Below are 18,623 nucleotides of genomic sequence, written 5' to 3'. Positions count from 1 at the left end.
GTGTTGTCTGAACAGGAATGAAGGTTGGTGATTTACTGCCCCCTGGAGGGTGTTGTCTGAACAGGTATAAAGGATGGTGATTTACTGCCCCCTGGAGGGTGTTGTCTGAACAGGTATAAAGGATGGTGATTTACTGCCCCCTGGAGGGTGTTGTCTGAACAGGAATGAAGGTTGGTGATTTACTGCCCCCTGGAGGGTGTTGTCTGAACAGGTTTAAAGACAAGGTTGGTGATTTACTGCCCCCTGGAGGGTGTTGTCTGAACAGGTTTAACGGGTGGTGATTTACTGCTCCCTGGAGGGTGTTGTCTGAACAGGTATAAAGGTTGGTGATTTACTGCCCCCTGGAGGGTGTTGTCTGAACAGGTATAAAGGTTGGTGATTTACTGCCCCCTGGAGGGTGTTGTCTGAACAGGTATAAAGGTTGGTGATTTACTGCCCCCTGGAGGGTGTTGTCTGAACCGGAATGAAGGTTGGTGATTTACTGCCCCCTGGAGGGTGTTGTCTGAACAGGTATAAAGGATGGTGATTTACTGCTCCCTGGAGGGTGTTGTCTGAACAGGAATGAAGGTTGGCTATTTACTGCCCCCTGGAGGGTGTTGTCTGAACAGGTATAAAGGTTGGTGATTTACTGCCCCCTGGAGGGTGTTGTCTGAACAGGTATAAAGGTTGGTGATTTACTGCCCCCTGGAGGGTGTTGTCTGAACCGGAATGAAGGTTGGTGATTTACTGCCCCCTGGAGGGTGTTGTCTGAACAGGTATAAAGGATGGTGATTTACTGCCCCCTGGAGGGTGTTGTCTGAACAGGAATGAAGGTTGGTGATTTACTGCCCCCTGGAGGGTGTTGTCTGAACAGGTTTAAAGACAAGGTTGGTGATTTACTGCCCCCTGGAGGGTGTTGTCTGAACAGGAATGAAGGTTGGTGATTTACTGCCCCCTGGAGGGTGTTGTCTGAACAGGTTTAAAGACAAGGTTGGTGATTTACTGCCCCCTGGAGGGTGTTGTCTGAACAGGTTTAAAGACAAGGTTGGTGATTTACTGCCCCCTGGAGGGTGTTGTCTGAACAGGAATGAAGGTTGGTGATTTACTGCCCCCTGGAGGGTGTTGTCTGAACAGGTTTAAAGACAAGGTTGGTGATTTACTTCCCCCTGGAGGGTGTTGTCTGAACAGGTATAAAGGTTGGTGATTTACTGCCCCCTGGAGGGTGTTGTCTGAACAGGTATAAAGGTTGGTGATTTACTGCCCCCTGGAGGGTGTTGTCTGAACAGGTTTAAAGACAAGGTTGGTGATTTACTTCCCCCTGGAGGGTGTTGTCTGAACAGGTATAAAGGTTGGTGATTTACTGCCCCCTGGAGGGTGTTGTCTGAACAGGTTTAACGGGTGGTGATTTACTGCTCCCTGGAGGGTGTTGTCTGAACAGGAATCAAGGTTGGTGATTTACTGCCCCCTGGAGGGTGTTGTCTGAACAGGTATAAAGGTTGGTGATTTACTGCCCCCTGGAGGGTGTTGTCTGAACAGGTTTAAAGGTTGGTGATTTACTGCCCCCTGGAGGGTGTTGTCTGAACAGGTATAAAGGTTGGTGATTTACTGCCCCCTGGAGGGTGTTGTCTGAACAGGTTTAAAGGATGGTGATTTACTGCCCCCTGGAGGGTGTTGTCTGAACAGGTATAAAGGATGGTGATTTACTGCCCCCTGGAGGGTGTTGTCTGAACAGGTATAAAGGATGGTGATTTACTGCCCCCTGGAGGGTGTTGTCTGAACAGGTATAAAGGATGGTGATTTACTGCCCCCTGGAGGGTGTTGTCTGAACAGGTATAAAGGATGGTGATTTACTGCCCCCTGGAGGGTGTTGTCTGAACAGGTATAAAGGATGGTGATTTACTGCCCCCTGGAGGGTGTTGTCTGAACAGGTATAAAGGTTGGTGATTTACTGCCCCCTGGAGGGTGTTGTCTGAACAGGTTTAAAGGATGGTGATTTACTGCCCCCTGGAGGGTGTTGTCTGAACAGGTATAAAGGTTGGTGATTTACTGCCCCCTGGAGGGTGTTGTCTGAACAGGTATAAAGGTTGGTGATTTACTGCCCCCTGGAGGGTGTTGTCCGAACAGGTTTAAAGGATAGTGATTTACTGCCCCCTGGAGGGTGTTGTCTGAACAGGTGTAAAGGATGGTGATTTACTGCCCCCTGGAGGGTGTTGTCTGAACAGGTATAAAGGATGGTGATTTACTGCCCCCTGGAGGGTGTTGTCTGAACAGGTATAAAGGATGGTGATTTACTGCCCCCTGGATGGTGTTGTCTGAACAGGTATAAAGGATGGTGATTTACTGCCCCCTGGAGGGTGTTGTCTGAACAGGTATAAAGGATGGTGATTTACTGCCCCCTGGAGGGTGTTGTCTGAACAGGTATAAAGGATGGTGATTTACTGCCCCCTGGAGGGTGTTGTCTGAACAGGTATAAAGGTTGGTGATTTACTGCCCCCTGGAGGGTGTTGTCTGAACAGGTATAAAGGATGGTGATTTACTGCCCCCTGGAGGGTGTTGTCTGAACAGGTATAAAGGATGGTGATTTACTGCCCCCTGGAGGGTGTTGTCTGAACAGGTATAAAGGATAGTGATTTACTGCCCCCTGGAGGGTGTTGTCTGAACAGGTATAAAGGATGGTGATTTACTGCCCCCTGGAGGGTGTTGTCTGAACAGGTATAAAGGATGGTGATTTACTGCCCCCTGGAGGGTGTTGTCTGAACAGGTATAAAGGATGGTGATTTACTGCCCCCTGGAGGGTGTTGTCTGAACAGGTATAAAGGATGGTGATTTACTGCCCCCTGGAGGGTGTTGTCTGAACAGGTATAAAGGATGGTGATTTATTGCCCCCTGGAGGGTGTTGTCTGAACAGGTATAAAGGATGGTGATTTACTGCCCCCTGGAGGGTGTTGTCTGAACAGGTATAAAGGATGGTGATTTACTGCCCCCTGGAGGGTGTTGTCTGAACAGGTATAAAGGTTGGTGATTTACTGCCCCCTGGAGGGTGTTGTCTGAACAGGTTTAAAGGATGGTGATTTACTGCCCCCTGGAGGGTGTTGTCTGAACAGGTAAAAAGGTTGGTGATTTACTGCCCCCTGGAGGGTGTTGTCTGAACAGGTTTAAAGGATGGTGATTTACTGCCCCCTGGAGGGTGTTGTCTGAACAGGTATAAAGGTTGGTGATTTACTGCCCCCTGGAGGGTGTTGTCTGAACAGGTATAAAGGATGGTGATTTACTGCCCCCTGGAGGGTGTTGTCTGAACAGGTATAAAGGTTGGTGATTTACTGCCCCCTGGAGGGTGTTGTCTGAACAGGTTTAAAGGATAGTGATTTACTGCCCCCTGGAGGGTGTTGTCTGAACAGGTATAAAGGATGGTGATTTACTGCCCCCTGGAGGGTGTTGTCTGAACAGGTATAAAGGATGGTGATTTACTGCCCCCTGGAGGGTGTTGTCTGAACAGGTATAAAGGATGGTGATTTACTGCCCCCTGGAGGGTGTTGTCTGAACAGGTATAAAGGATGGTGATTTACTGCCCCCTGGAGGGTGTTGTCTGAACAGGTATAAAGGATGGTGATTTACTGCCCCCTGGAGGGTGTTGTCTGAACAGGTATAAAGGTTGGTGATTTACTGCCCCCTGGAGGGTGTTGTCTGAACAGGTTTAAAGGATGGTGATTTACTGCCCCCTGGAGGGTGTTGTCTGAACAGGTATAAAGGTTGGTGATTTACTGCCCCCTGGAGGGTGTTGTCTGAACAGGTATAAAGGTTGGTGATTTACTGCCCCCTGGAGGGTGTTGTCCGAACAGGTTTAAAGGATAGTGATTTACTGCCCCCTGGAGGGTGTTGTCTGAACAGGTGTAAAGGATGGTGATTTACTGCCCCCTGGAGGGTGTTGTCTGAACAGGTATAAAGGATGGTGATTTACTGCCCCCTGGAGGGTGTTGTCTGAACAGGTATAAAGGATGGTGATTTACTGCCCCCTGGATGGTGTTGTCTGAACAGGTATAAAGGATGGTGATTTACTGCCCCCTGGAGGGTGTTGTCTGAACAGGTATAAAGGATGGTGATTTACTGCCCCCTGGAGGGTGTTGTCTGAACAGGTATAAAGGATGGTGATTTACTGCCCCCTGGAGGGTGTTGTCTGAACAGGTATAAAGGTTGGTGATTTACTGCCACCTGGAGGGTGTTGTCTGAACAGGTATAAAGGATGGTGATTTACTGCCCCCTGGAGGGTGTTGTCTGAACAGGTATAAAGGATGGTGATTTACTGCCCCCTGGAGGGTGTTGTCTGAACAGGTATAAAGGATAGTGATTTACTGCCCCCTGGAGGGTGTTGTCTGAACAGGTATAAAGGATGGTGATTTACTGCCCCCTGGAGGGTGTTGTCTGAACAGGTATAAAGGATGGTGATTTACTGCCCCCTGGAGGGTGTTGTCTGAACAGGTATAAAGGATGGTGATTTACTGCCCCCTGGAGGGTGTTGTCTGAACAGGTATAAAGGATGGTGATTTACTGCCCCCTGGAGGGTGTTGTCTGAACAGGTATAAAGGATGGTGATTTACTGCCCCCTGGAGTTATGGAATGTTTCCTCACAAGTATAATTCATTGGCTCTTTCCTCCTGGTGATCTGGATTGAATTATGTTGTCCTTCCTTAAACCATAGGAAGTCCCACCCAGTTGACTCTTCAAAATGGTGAAAATCCTCAACGGCGCTGCCCCATGCTCGAACTTTCTTAGGGTAATAGAGTCCTCATTTTGTCTTTATGGACAAACACATGTTGGTTTGAGAGACGTTCTTCTGCCCCAGTGGTTCTAAACTAACTACAACTCATAGACCTTGTTTAACAGGTTTTATTCTGAACAGGAAATCCTTTAACTGGTTTTATTCTGAACAGGAAATCCTTTAACAGGTTTTATTCTGAACAGGAAATATTTTTTGTTTTTTAAGTGCTGGGTAGTGCTGTTGTTCCAATGGGTTTACTGCTTCGTGTGTGTGTGTGTGTGTGTGTGTGTGTGCTTGTTAATACCAGGGGTTTCCTACCAGTAGCTCGCAGGCGACCTTATGACAAATCTGAAAGTACAAGGCAATTTTCAGATCTTCCACTGCAAACGATCATAAACAAATCTCACAAGTATCAGACACCACAAGCTACTATCTAATCAATGCAACATTGACTTTATCCCAACCCTGGTTAGCCTCTATTGGCTTAAAAAGCCAAACCTAACAGTATCTTCCAATTTTAATTTCCATCAATATTGCCCGTGTCTGTGTGGTGCACGTGTCCATGTGTAACCAGTTAACGTGATAACTGTCTTGTGGGTTTGACAAAAAAATACTTTTGGAGGGGAAAACTTTCTCAATTAAACATTTAACTGCAAAGTAGTCTTAACCTGGCAGAAGTATATCATGAGTAAGTGTATCTATTATTTGTAAACTTTGCCAAGAAATGAGCTGCAGGAATACAGAACCATCACAAGACCGGCACGTTCCTCACTCCGCTAGAGGCGCAATTTAAAGGGGAATTACACTCGCATGTATTTTGTTAGTTTCCTCCAAGATGGAGGAGAGAAGAAAAAAAAAAATTGCCTTCGAATGTATTTAAGCATCGACATAGAAACAAAACAACTGGATGTTCTGATTCTCTATAAACAGTTGTTATTTTGAGGCGAAAAACTAAATCTAAAACCAGGAAAATAAATAAATACAACTGATAAAACAACATTTGTTTATTAACTGTTATTTTACAAGGTAAAAGTATTCAGACCACTTGTGACTTTCTTTCCACATTTTGTTACGTTACAGCCTTATTCATAAAATAGATTAAATTAAAAAAAATCCTCATCAATCTACACACAAAGCCCATTATGATAAAGCAAAAACAGGTTTTTAGAAAAACCAAGCCATGAGGTTGAAGGAATTGTCTGTAGAGCTCCAAGACAGGTGTCGAGGCACAGATCTGGGGAAGGGAAGGTCTCAGAGAACACAGTGAAGGGTACCAAAACAGTTCTGCAGCATTGAAGGTCCCCAAGAAGCCAGTGGCCTCCGTCATTCTTAAATGGAAAAAGTTTGGAACCACCAAAACTCTTCCTAGAGCTGGTTGGCTGACCAAACTGAGCAATCGGGGGGGGGGGGGGGGCCTTGGTCAGGAAGGTGACCAATAACACGATGTTCCCTCTGACAGAGCTCCAGAGTTCCTCTGTGGAGATGGGAGAACCTTCCAGAAGGACAACCATCTCTGCAACACTCTACCAATCAGGCCTTTATGGTAGAGAGGCCAGACGGAAGCCACTCCTCAGTAAAAGGCACATGACGGCCTGAGTTAGCCAAAAAGCACCTAAAGCACCATGAGAAACAATTTTTTTATTTTTTTTGAATTTTACCTTTATTTAACAAGTTAGTTACAAATTATTATTTACAATGACAGCCTAGGAACAGTGGGTTAACTGCCTTGTTCAGGACAACAGAACAACAGCTTGGGGGTTTGAACTTGCAACCTTCCGGTTACTAGTCCAACGCTCTAACCACCAGGCTACCCTGTCGCCCCAACCAAGATTGAACTTTTTGCCCTGAATGCCAAGCGTCACGCCTGGAGAAAACCTGGCTCCATCCCTACGGCGATGCATGGTGGTGGCAGCATCATGCTGTGGGGATGTTTTTCAGCAGCAGGGACTGGGAGAGTAGTCAGGTTTGAGGGAAAGATGAACAGAGCAAAGTACAGAGAGATCTTTGAGGAAAACTTGCTCCAGAGCACTGAGGACCTCAGACTGGGGCGATGGTTCACCTTCCAACTGAACAATGACCCTAAACACACAGCCAAGACAATGCAGGATTCGCTTCGGGACAAGCCTCAGTGTCCTTGAGTGGCCCAGCCAGAGTCCGGACTTGACCCCGATCAAACATCTCTGGAGAGACCTGAAAATAGCTGTGCAGCGACGCTCCCCATCCAACCTGACAGAGCTTGAGAGGATCTGCAGAGAAGAATGGGAGAAACTCCATGAATACAGGTGTGCCAAACTTGTAGTGTCAAACCCAAGAAGACTCCAGGCTGTAATCGCTGCCAAAGGTGTTTCAACAAAGTATTGAGTAAAGGGTCTGAATACTTATGTAAATGTGATTTCAGTTTAAAAAAAATATTTAACACATTTTTGCAAAAATGTCTAAACCATTTTTGCTTTGTCATTATGGGGTATTGTGATGTCATTATGGGGTATTGTGATGTCATTATGGGGTATTGTGATGTCATTATGGGGTATTGTGATGTCATTATGGGGCATTGTGATGTCATTATGGGGCATTGTGATGTCATTATGGGGTATTGTGATGTCATTATGGGGCATTGTGATGTCATTATGGGGCATTGTGATGTCATTATGGGGTATTGTGATGTCATTATGGGGTATTGTGATGTCATTATGGGGTATTGTGATGTCATTATGGGGTATTGTGATGTCATTATGGGGTATTGTGATGTCATTATGGGGTATTGTGTGTAGATTGATGTGGAAAAAAATCTATTGAATCCATTCTCGAATAAGGCTGTGGAGAAAAAGTCCAGGGGTTTGAGTAGTTTACGAATGCACACAGACTTGACAGAAAACACACTGCTCTACTTTCTCTTGTACACTAAGGACCAGATAAAGAGTTGGAGAGAAGAGATGAATGTTCCTATTTAAAAAAAGAACTAGAAAAAAAACAAGTAACTGGAGAAGGTTGGAGACCCCTGGTATACAGGAAGTATGCAGCTCAGACGTGTGTGATTGGAGACCCCTGGTATACAGGAAGTATGCAGCTCAGACGTTACTAACTCTTGAAGTCACTGACCGTAACGTTAGTGTGTTACGTATTCCCTGGGTCCTGTGTGGGTTTTTATTCAACAACATAATCACTATCTACTGTAGCCTACATGAAACCATCAGCATGTTTAGGCTACATTTGTTTGTAGAGAGGAAATGGTTACTTCCTTTCTAGAGCGGCAGTCCCTGGGTGGGTCCCATCTCTCTCTGTCCTCTCCTCTCTGTCCTCTCCTCTCTCCTCTCTAGCCCCCCCCCCCCCCCCCCCCCCCCCCAGTGATGAGACGAGACCCCTAGTGGGTTGTACTCCCCTCGGCTTCCTCCACTGAGCCACACAGTACTGAAAGGTTGTCATTGACAGTATTTACTGCTGGGTTCTTCATCTAACATCTAACAAGTCTTGGGCTCCTTAATATTTTACTAACTGACATGTTGAAGGTCTTTCTGATCACCTCGCGTATTTAGTTTTAGTGTGTCAGTAATTGTCACAATGTGGTGTGGGTGTAATGAAGCTAAACTGTCCTCTCTACAGACCATTAACCAGCTTCAATAGACTACTGCTTCTTTAACAACATGGTAACCTTTCTTCTCCTGAAGAGAAGGAGAATTACATGCTGCCATCCTCCTTATTACTCTCTGTCTCCCCGTCTCTCTCTCTGTCTCCCCGTCTCTCTCTCTGTCTCCCCGTCTCTCTCTCTGTCTCCCCGTCTCTCTCTCTGTCTCCCCGTCTCTCTCTCTGTCTCCCCGTCTCTCTCTGTCTCCCCGTCTCCCCGTGTCTCTCTCTTTCTCTCTGTCTCCCCGTCTCTCTGTCTCCCCGTCTCTCTGTCTCCCCGTCTCTCTGCCTCCCCGTCTCTCTGCCTCCCCGTCTCTCTGCCTCCCCGTCTCTCTGCCTCCCCGTCTCTCTGCCTCCCCGTCTCTCTGCCTCCCCGTCTCTCTGCCTCCCCGTCTCTCTGCCTCCCCGTCTCTCTCTCTCTCTCTCCCCGTCTCTCTCTCCCCGTCTCTCTCTCTCTCTCTCCCCGTCTCTCTCTCTCTCTCTCCCCGTCTCTCTCTCTCTCTCTCCCTGTCTCTCTCTCTCTCTCCCCGTCTCTCTCTCTCTCTCTCCCCCCGTCTCTCTCTCTGTCTCTTTTTCCCCGTCTCTCTCTCTCTCCCTGTCTCTCTCTCTCTGTCTCTCTCTCTAGGACCTACAGCAGGTGATGGTGTCTGGACCCAATCTGAATGAGACCAGTATCGTATCCGGAGGTTATGGGGGTACAGCTGAGGGAATCATTCCTACCAGCTCCATTAAAGGTGCTTAAGACAATCTCTTCCTCATTATCCCTTGCTCTCCCTCTCTATCACTCTCTCACTCTTTCTCATTCTGATCGTTTTCCTCTCTTCTCTCTTTTCTCAGGACGAGGGGCTAGGGACTGAACAGGGGCTAGGGACTGAACAGGGGCTAGGGACTGAACAGGGGCTAGGGACTGAACAGGGGCTAGGGACTGAACAGGGGCTAGGGACTGAACAGGGGCTAGGGACTGAACAGGGGCTAGGGACTGAACAGGGGCTAGGGATGGAACAGGGGAGGGGCTAGGAACTGAACAGGGGCCAGGGTCTGAACAGGGGAGGGGCCAGGGTCTGAACAGTAAGAAACTGAACCGCTTTGATTCAAACACCTGCCTCACTAATATGGTGCAGTCCTCTTTTAAGAATCAACCTCTCTCTTCTCACTCGCTCTCTGTCTCTCGCTCTCTGTCTCTCGCTCTCTGTCTCTCGCTCTCTGTCTCTCTCTCTCTGTCTCTCTCCCTCTCTGTCTCCCTCTCTGTCTCCCTCTCTGTCTCCCTCTCTGTCTCCCTCTCTGTCTCCCTCTCTGTCTCCCTCTCTGTCTCTCTCTCTCTCTGTCTCTCTCTCTCTCTGTCTCTCTCTCTCTCTGTCTCTCTCTCTCTCTGTCTCTCTCTGTCTCTGTCTCTCTCTCTGTCTCTCTCCCTCTCTCTGTCTCTCTCTTCTCACTCCCTGTCTCTCGCTCTCCCTCTCTCTGTCTCTCTCAGGCCCTGCTGTGCGCTACAACGCTCAGTTTAACAGACGCATCCCAGTCACAGGACAAGGTGGCTCTTCCATCACTCTCATTCCTCTCTTTCACAGACTGAATTGGTTTCTCCTCTTTCGGTTTCCTTTCTGCTCCCTTGTTGTTGTGCTGTGGGGAATCACTGTCTCCTCTCATCCCGTTAAACTCTCTCTCTTTTTCAGGGGACACTACATTTCCCTTGTTGACATCCTCTCTTGGTCACTCTGTTTGTCTGGTGCATCAGGAGCTGCTGTTTCCACATCTCTCTTCTTGGTTTTCACACTCTTAACGAATCTCTGTGTAAACTGTTGTTTTCCTGATAATATTTCTGGGTTATTTTGTTTCACTCTTGTTATTTCTGTCCTTCACCTGATTCCATGTTTTATCAGTTGTCTCACAGCAAATACATACTGGTGTGAATCCCAAATGTCACTCTATTCCCTACATGAAGCCCTAGTGGCCCTCTGGTCTAAAGTAGTGCACTATATAGGGAATAGGGTGCCATAGGGCTCTGGTCTAAAGTAGTGCACTACGTAGGGAATAGGGTGCCATAGTGCTCTGGTCTAAAGTAGTGCACGACGTAGGGAATAGGGTGCCATAGGGCTCTGGTCTAAAGTAGTGCACTATATAGGGAATAGGGTTCCATAGGGCTCTGGTCTAAAGTAGTGCACTGTCCCGCCGCCTCTTCCTCCTTCCCCTCCTCTCCATCCCTCCCTGTCCCGCCTCCTCTTCCTCCTTCCCCTCCTCTCCATCCCTCCCTGTCCCGCCTCCTCTTCCTCCTTCCCCTCCTCTCCATCCCTCCCTGTCCTGCCCTCTTCTTCCTCCTTCCCCTCCTCTCCATCGCTCCCTGTCCCGCCTCCTCTTCCTCCTTCCCCTCCTCTCCATCCCTCCCTGTCCCGCCTCCTCTTCCTCCTTCCCCTCCTCTCCATCCCTCCCTGTCCCGCTTCCTCTTCCTCCTTCCCCTCCTCCTCTTCCTCCCAGGTTCCAGTATGCAGGACAGTAGAAGCAGCAGTTCCACGACTGCAGAGGAGGCCTCCAGAGGAGTGGCTGTAGAGAAACTGGACTTTATGAAGCAATGGGGCCTCAACACCTACAAGGTATTGTAGTCTACCTCAATGCCTACAAGGTACTGTAATCTACCTCAATGCCTACAAGGTACTGTAATCTACCTCAATGCCTACAAGGTACTGTAATCTACCTCAATGCCTACAAGGTACTGTAATCTACCTCAACGCCTACAAGGTACTGTAATCTACCTCAATGCCTACAAGGTACTGTAATCTACCTCAACGCCTACAAGGTACTGTAATCTACCTCAACACCTACACGGTACTGTAATCTACCTCAATGCCTACAAGGTACTGTAATCTACCTCAATGCCTACAAGGTACTGTAATCTACCTCAATGCCTACAAGGTACTGTAATCTACCTCAATGCCTACAAGGTACTGTAGTCTACCTCAATGCCTACAAGGTACTGTAATCTACCTCAATGCCTACAAGGTACTGTAATCTACCTCAACGCCTACAAGGTACTGTAATCTACCTCAACGCCTACAAGGTACTGTAATCTACCTCAACACCTACACGGTACTGTAATCTACCTCAACGCCTACAAGGTACTGTAATCTACCTCAACGCCTACAAGGTACTGTAATCTACCTCAACGCCTACAAGGTACTGTAGTCTACCTCAACGCCTACAAGGTACTGCAGTCTGCATGCGTGTCAATATCTGGGTCTACCTGTAACAGAACACTTAGACACCCTAATTAAAGGCCCATACACAAGGGACTCAACACCTACAAGGTGTCACAATGTACCTGTCTTTGTTAGTCTACATGTTGACGTACCTGAACACATACACCTACAATATTTCTGACTGAATATGTTTGGCTACCTGTGTTCACTTACCTGTGTCAGAATACCTGTGTCTGTATTTAGAACACCTAGAGCCACACATACCTCTAGTACGACACCTGTCTGTGTTCACTTATCTGTGTTTCATTAGCCATTTTAATCGTTTAGCAGACGCTCTTATCCAAAACCAATTAACTAGTCTGTGTTAACTAGGTCGTGTTAACTAGTCCGTGTTTTAATGATTTCCATCAAACTCCTCATCTCAAACACACCTCCTCCCTCCTCTCATCCTCTCTCTCTCCCTCCTCCTCCCTCGCTCCTCCTTCTCTCTCCTTCCTTGCTCCCTCCCTCGTTCTCTCCAGTGCACTAAACAGATGATCGCAGAGCGCTTTGGTCGTGGTTCTCGGACTGTGGATCTAGAACTGGAGGCTCAGATAGAAGTTCTCCGGGACACCAAGAGGAAGTATGAGACTGTGCTGCGATTGGCCAGAGCCCTGACCAATCACTTGTACAGCATGGTGCAGACGCAACACGCCCTCGGGGACACATTCACCGACCTCAGCCTGAAATCACCTGAACTACGGGTGAGAATCTGACCTATAACCTCTAGGCTAATCCCAGACCCCTAACCTCTAACCCAGAAATCACCTGAACTACGAGTGAGAACCTGACCTATAACCTCTAGGCTAATCCCAGACCCCTAACCTCTAACCCAGAAATCACCTGAACTACTGGTTAGAACCTGACCTATAACCTCTAGGCTAATCCCATACCCCTAACCTCCAACCCAGAAATCACCTGAACTACTGGTTAGAACCTGACCCCTAACCCAGACCCCTCAGCCAGAAATCACCTTTAACCCCTGACCTGTAACCCCTGACCTTAAATCAAGAGGTAGGGCTGTCACTTAACACTGTTTGGTCTTTGGGGGTTTTAGCTCAGGTGATTTCTTTGAAATACATTGGTTGATTTGTTGGTTGGACTGATTGATGTATTGGTTGATTTGATCAGATTGATCAGTGTGTGTGTGTGTGTGTTTTTTAATGATGTTTCCTACAGGATGAGTTTGGGTACAACGCAGAGACCCAGAAGTTATTATGCAAGAACGGAGAGACACTGCTAGGAGCCATCAACTTCTTTGTGTCCAGCATCAATACACTGGTTAACAAGACCATGGAGGATACGCTGATGACCATCAAGATGTACGAGGCTGCTAGGTAACGCACACCACCGTCTCCACGGCAAACATCAAGATGTACGAGGCTGCTAGGTAACGCACACCGCCGTCTCCACGGCAAACATCAAGATGTAAGAGGCTGCTAGGTAACACACACCACCGTCTCCATGGCAGATCTTAAGGGAAGACCGTGCCCAGACAGTCTGATCCAGCCAGGCAGTACTGAGTTTGTCTGCACATACAGACGTCTTCTCTCTGTCAGGTTGGAGTTGTCTCCTCTCCGTCAGGTTGTAGTTGTCTCTCGTCTCCTCTCTGTCAGGTTGGAGTTGTCTCCCGTCTCCTCTCCATCAGGTTGTAGTTGTCTCTCGTCTCCTCCTCTCGCTCTCTCTGTCAGGTTGGAGTTGTCTCTCGTCTTCTCTCCGTCAGGTTGGAGTTGTCTCTCGTCTCCTCTCCGTCAGGTTGTAGTTGTCTCTCGTCTTCTCTCCGTCAGGTTGGAGTTGTCTCTCGTCTCCTCTCTGTCAGGTTGTAGTTGTCTCTCGTCTCCTCTCAATTTAATTCAATTCAAAGGGATTTATTGGCATGGGAAATGTGTTAACATTGCCAAAGCAAGTGAAATAGATAATACAAATGAACAGTGAACATTACACTCAAAGTTCCAAAAGAATAAAGACATTTCAAATGTCCTATTATAGTTAAAGCACACAAGGGAAAATAAATATGGGTTGTATTTACAATGGTGTTTGTTCTTCACTGGTTGCCCTTTTCTTGTGGCAACAGGTCACACATCTTGCTGCTGTGATGGCACACTGTGCAATTTCACCCAGTAGATATGGGAGTTCATCAAAATTGATTTGTTTTAAAATTCTTTGTGGGTCTGTGTAATCTGAGGGAAATATGTCTCTCTAATATGGTCATACATTGGACAGGAGGTTAGGAAGTGCAGCTCAGTTTCCACCTCATTTTGTGAGTAGTGTGCACATAGCCTGTCTTCTCTTGAGAGCCATGTCTGCCTACGGCGGCCTTTCTCAATAGCAAGGCTATGCTCACTGAGTCTGTACATAGTCAAAGCTTTCCTTAATTTTGGGTCAGTCACAGTGGTCAGGTATTCTGCCACTGTGTACTCTCTGTTTAGGGCCAAATAGCATTCTAGTTTGCTCTGTTTTTTTGTTAATTCTTTCCAATGTGTCAAGTAATTATCTTTCTGTTTTCTCGTGATTTGCTTGGGTCTAATTGTGTTGCTGTCATGGGGCTCTGTGGGGTCTGTTTGTGTTTGTGAACAGAGCCCCAGGACCAGCTTGCTTAGGGGACTCTTCTCCAGGTTCATCTCGCTGTAGGTGATGGCTTTGTTATGGAAGGTTTGTGAATCGCTTCCTTTTAGGTGGTTGTAGAATTTAACAACTCTTTTCTGGATTTTGATAATTAGTGGGTATTGGCCTAATTCTGCTCTGCATGCATTATTTGGTGTTCTACGTTGTACATGGATATTTCTGCAGAATTCTGCGTGCAGAGTCTCAATTTGGTGTTTGTCCCATTTTGTGAATTCTTGGTTGGTGAGCGGACCCCAGACCTCACAACCATAAAGGGCAATGGGCTCTATGACTGATTCAAGTATTTTTAGCCATCTCCTAATTGGTATGTTGAATTTTTTGTTCCTTTTGATGGCATAGAAGGTCCTTCTTGCATTGTCTTTCAGATCGTTCACACAGAAGTTATCTGTGGCGCTGATGTTTAGGCCGAGGTATGTTTTTTTTGTGTGTGCTCTAGGGCAACAGTGTCTAGATGGAATTTGTATTTGTGGTCCTGGCAACTGGACCTTTTTTGGAACACCATTATTTTGGTCTTACTGAGATTTACTGTCAGGGCCCAGGTCTGACAGAATCTGTGCATAAGATCTAGGTGCTGCTGTAGGCCCTCCTTGGTTGGTGACAGAAGCACCAGATTAGCAGCAAACCGTAGACGTTTGACTTCAGATTCTAGCAGGGGGAGGCCGGGTGCTGCAGACTGTTCTAGTGCCCGCGCCAATTCGTTGATATACGAGTTGAAGAGGGTGGGGCTTAAGCTGCACCCCTGTCTAACCCCACGTCCCTTTCGTAAGAAATATGTTTTTTTTTGTTGCCAATTTTAACCGCACACTTGTTTGTTTGTGTACATGGATTTTATAATGTCGTATGTTTCCCCCCCCCAAAACCACTTTCCATCAGTTTGTATAGCAGACCCTCATGCCAAATTGAGTCGTAAGCTTTTTTCAAATCAACAAAGCACGAGAAGACTTTGCCTTTGTTTTGGTTTGTTTGGTTGTCAATTAGGGTGTGCAGGGTGAATACATGGTCTGTTGTACGATAATTTGGTAAAAAGCCAATTTGACATATGCTCAGTACATTGTTTTCACTGAGGAAATGTACAAGTCTGCTGTTAATGATTATGCAAAGGATTATCCCAAGGTTGCTGTTGACGCATATCCCATGGTAGTTAGTGGTGTCAAATTTGCCTCCACTTTTGTGGATTGGGGTGATCATATTGGGGAAGATGCCAGAGCTGAGGATCGTGTTAAGGAGTTTAAGTATGGCCAATTGGAATTTGTGGTCTGTATTTGATCATTTCATTGAGGATACCATCAACACCACAGGCCTTTATGGGTTGGAGGGTTTTTATTTTGTCCTGTAACTCATTCAATGTAATTGGAGAATCCAGTGGGTTCTGGTAGTCTTTAATAGTTGATTCTAAGATTTGTATTTGATCATGTATATGTTTTTGCTCTTTCTTCTTTGTTATAGAGCCAAAAAGATTGGAGAAGTGGTTTACCCATACATCTCCATTTTGGATAGATAATTCTTTGTGTTGTTGTTTGTTTAGTGTTTTCCAATTTTCCCAGAAGTGATTAGAGTCTATGGATTCTTCAATTACATTCAGCTGATTTCTGACGTGCTGTTCCTTCTTTTTCCGTAGTGTATTTCTGTATTGTTTTAGTGATTCACCATAGTGAAGGCGTAGACTCAGGTTTTCTGGGTCTCTATGTTTTTGGTTGGATAGGTTTCTCAAGTTCTTTCTTAGGTTTTTGCATTCTTCATCAAACCATTTGTCATTGTTGTTTCTTCGGGGGGGGCTATACGTAGCACACAGGAGGACATTTTTCTCTCTTAATATAATTTCCTTTTGAAAATCAAATGTTATTTGTCACATGCGCCGAATACTACAACCTTACAGTGAAATGCTTACGTACTTACGTACCCCAACAATGAAGTAAAAATAATAATAAAAATAATAATAATAATAAGACATTAACGTAACAAGTAATTAAAGAGCAGCAGTAAAATAACAATGGCGAGACTATATACTATTACGGGATGAAACACACCCTTCTATTCTCACTCAGTGGCCACGCCCAAGTGAACAGACATTGGTTGGAGAGGGATGAAACACGCCCTTCTATTCTCACTCAGTGGCCACGCCCAAGTGAACAGACATTGGTTGGAGAGGGATGAAACACGCCCTTCTATTCTCACTCAGTGGCCACGCCCAAGTGAACAGGCATTGGTTGGAGAGGGATGAAACACGCCCTTCTATTCTCACTCAGTGGCCACGCCCAAGTGAACAGACATTGGTTGGAGAGGGATGAAACACGCCCTTCTATTCTCACTCAGTGGCCACGCCCAAGTGAACAGACATTGGTTGGAGAGGGATGAAACACGCCCTTCTATTCTCACTCAGTGGCCACGCCCAAGTGAACAGGCATTGGTTGGAGAGGGATGAAACACGCCCTTCTATTCTCACTCAGTGGCCACGCCCAGGTAAACAGACATTGGTTGGAGAGGGATGAAACACGCCCTTCTCTGTCACGATCGTCGTATGGAGTAGACCAAAGCGCAGCCATTCTTTTATTGAATGACGAAAAAAACACGAACACTTAAACAAAAACAACAAAACGAACGTGACAACGAGTGCAGACACAGGCAACTACATATAGACAATAACCCACGAACTACAATACAACACAGGCTACCTAAATATGGTTCCCAATCAGAGACCACAACAAACACCTGCCACTGATTGAGAACCATATCAGGCCAAAACACATAGAAACAGACTAACTAGACATACAACATAGAATGCCCACTCCTATCACACCCAGACCAAACAAAACATAGAAACAAACAACGCAAATCATGGTCAGAGTGTGACATTCTCTTCTCCAGTATAAAAGCGTCCGTGACCCAATTCACGTCGGACTGAGCAAACCTCACGGTGAGCTGTGGTTGCGAATGGTCGAAAACCAACTCTACATAACAAAATGTACATGAGACCAGATCACGTGGAGGTGACGATCACCACGCTGGAAGGATGAATTGCTACTAGACCAGCCAGAATACAGCACGAGCTGATTATGGCAAAATGGTATGAACTTTGAACTCTTATTCACTAAAGAAGAAGTGATGCATCCTAGAAGTCGAGTTATCAGCTGCAGCTGTACATTCTCTGCTGGGCAGACCAGTCTTCCATCTTTGACCCATCTGTCGAAGCGCAGTTCAGAGTAAATATGCATCTTTCATTTTCCTTTTCTGAATGGGCAGTTATTAGAATGCATAAGATAATGTAATTTACGGTAGCATAGCTTCTCAAGGTCCGATAGAGACCCTTATTCCTTTGTCCCTCAGTCTTCCCGCTCTTTCATTCAAACCCAACCCCCTTTCTTTGTGTAACCAGCCATCATATCGGTTTTGTCCGCTACGGGACTTTTTCTTTTATGACATGATTAGTAATCGATTTATGATCCATCCTGTGTATATGTAATTCTGTGATTATTTAGGTGTTTAGTAAATAAATAATGAAGCCAATTTTGTTATTGCTGATTCAACTTATTTGCCAGGGTTTGTGAAGATATCCAAGAATTTTACGTCGTTCCGATGAGACTGAATAATTGACTGCTATTGATATAAAAGATATTCAGATCTTTAAGAGTTTATTCGGAAGACCGCAGCTCTATAAACACTCTTCCGTGGTGCCCCAGGTTGTTAACGAGTTAATTGTTGCATGGCTTAATTCAATCACATAAACAATCAAACGTTAGGTAATCGATTTGATAAAATGGCTTGTCATATAATGTAATATAATGTAATGTAATGTCATATAATGTAATCAGTCAGAGACACCACAGTAGCCATTTGATTAGATGTTCAGGAGTCTTTTGGCTTTGGGGGTAGAAGCTGTTTAGAAGCCTCTTGGATCTAGACTTGGCGCTCCGGTGCCGCTTGTCATGTGGTAGCAGAGAGAACAGTCTATGACTAGGGTGGCTGTAGTCTTTGATGATTTTTAGGGCCTTCCTCTGACACCGCCTGGTATAGAGGTCCTGATGGCAGGAAGCTTTGCCCCAGTGATGTATTGCGCCGTACGCACTACCCTCTGTAGTGCTTTGCGGTCGGAGGCCGATCAGTTGCCATAACAGGCAGTGATGCAACCATGCTCTCGATGGTGCAGCTGTAGAACCTTTTGAGGATCTGAAGACCCATGCCGAATATTTTCAGTCTCCTGAGAGGGAATAGGTTTTGTCGTGCCCTTTTCACGACTGTCTTGGTGTGCTTGGACCATGTTAGTTTGGTGGTGAAGTGGACACCAAGGAACTTGAAGCTCTCAACCTGCTCCACTGCAGCCCCGTCGATGAGAATGGGGGCGTGCTCGGTCCTCCTTTTCCTGTAGTCCCCAATCATCTCCATTGTCTTGATCACGTTGAGGCAGAGGTTGTTGTCCT

At 46.2% G+C, this 18,623-nt stretch overlaps 1 protein-coding gene across 6 annotated transcripts in view; it reads left to right on the top strand.

Moving 5' to 3' along the window:
* Window positions 1–18,623, top strand: part of arfip2b (ADP-ribosylation factor interacting protein 2b) — a 58,421-nt gene that overhangs the window by 33,469 nt on the left and 6,329 nt on the right. For 3 of the 6 annotated variants that reach the window (XM_036967454.1, XM_036967451.1, XM_036967450.1), the window contains 5 exons: window positions 8,982–9,090; window positions 9,828–9,884; window positions 10,826–10,941; window positions 12,066–12,287; window positions 12,763–12,920. In XM_036967454.1, the coding sequence (XP_036823349.1) occupies window positions 8,982–9,090; window positions 9,828–9,884; window positions 10,826–10,941; window positions 12,066–12,287; window positions 12,763–12,920 (662 nt within the window). The remainder of the gene's footprint in view (window positions 1–8,981; window positions 9,091–9,827; window positions 9,885–10,825; window positions 10,942–12,065; window positions 12,288–12,762; window positions 12,921–18,623) is intronic. The other 3 variants (XM_036967453.1, XM_036967456.1, XM_036967455.1) reach the window with 1 other exon arrangement.

Source organism: Oncorhynchus mykiss, chromosome Y, assembly GCF_013265735.2.
Source record: "Oncorhynchus mykiss isolate Arlee chromosome Y, USDA_OmykA_1.1, whole genome shotgun sequence".
Classification (NCBI taxonomy): Eukaryota; Metazoa; Chordata; class Actinopteri; order Salmoniformes; family Salmonidae; genus Oncorhynchus; species Oncorhynchus mykiss.
The sequence above is the reverse complement of the archived record's forward strand: the minus strand, read 5'-3'. Positions and strand labels throughout refer to the sequence as shown.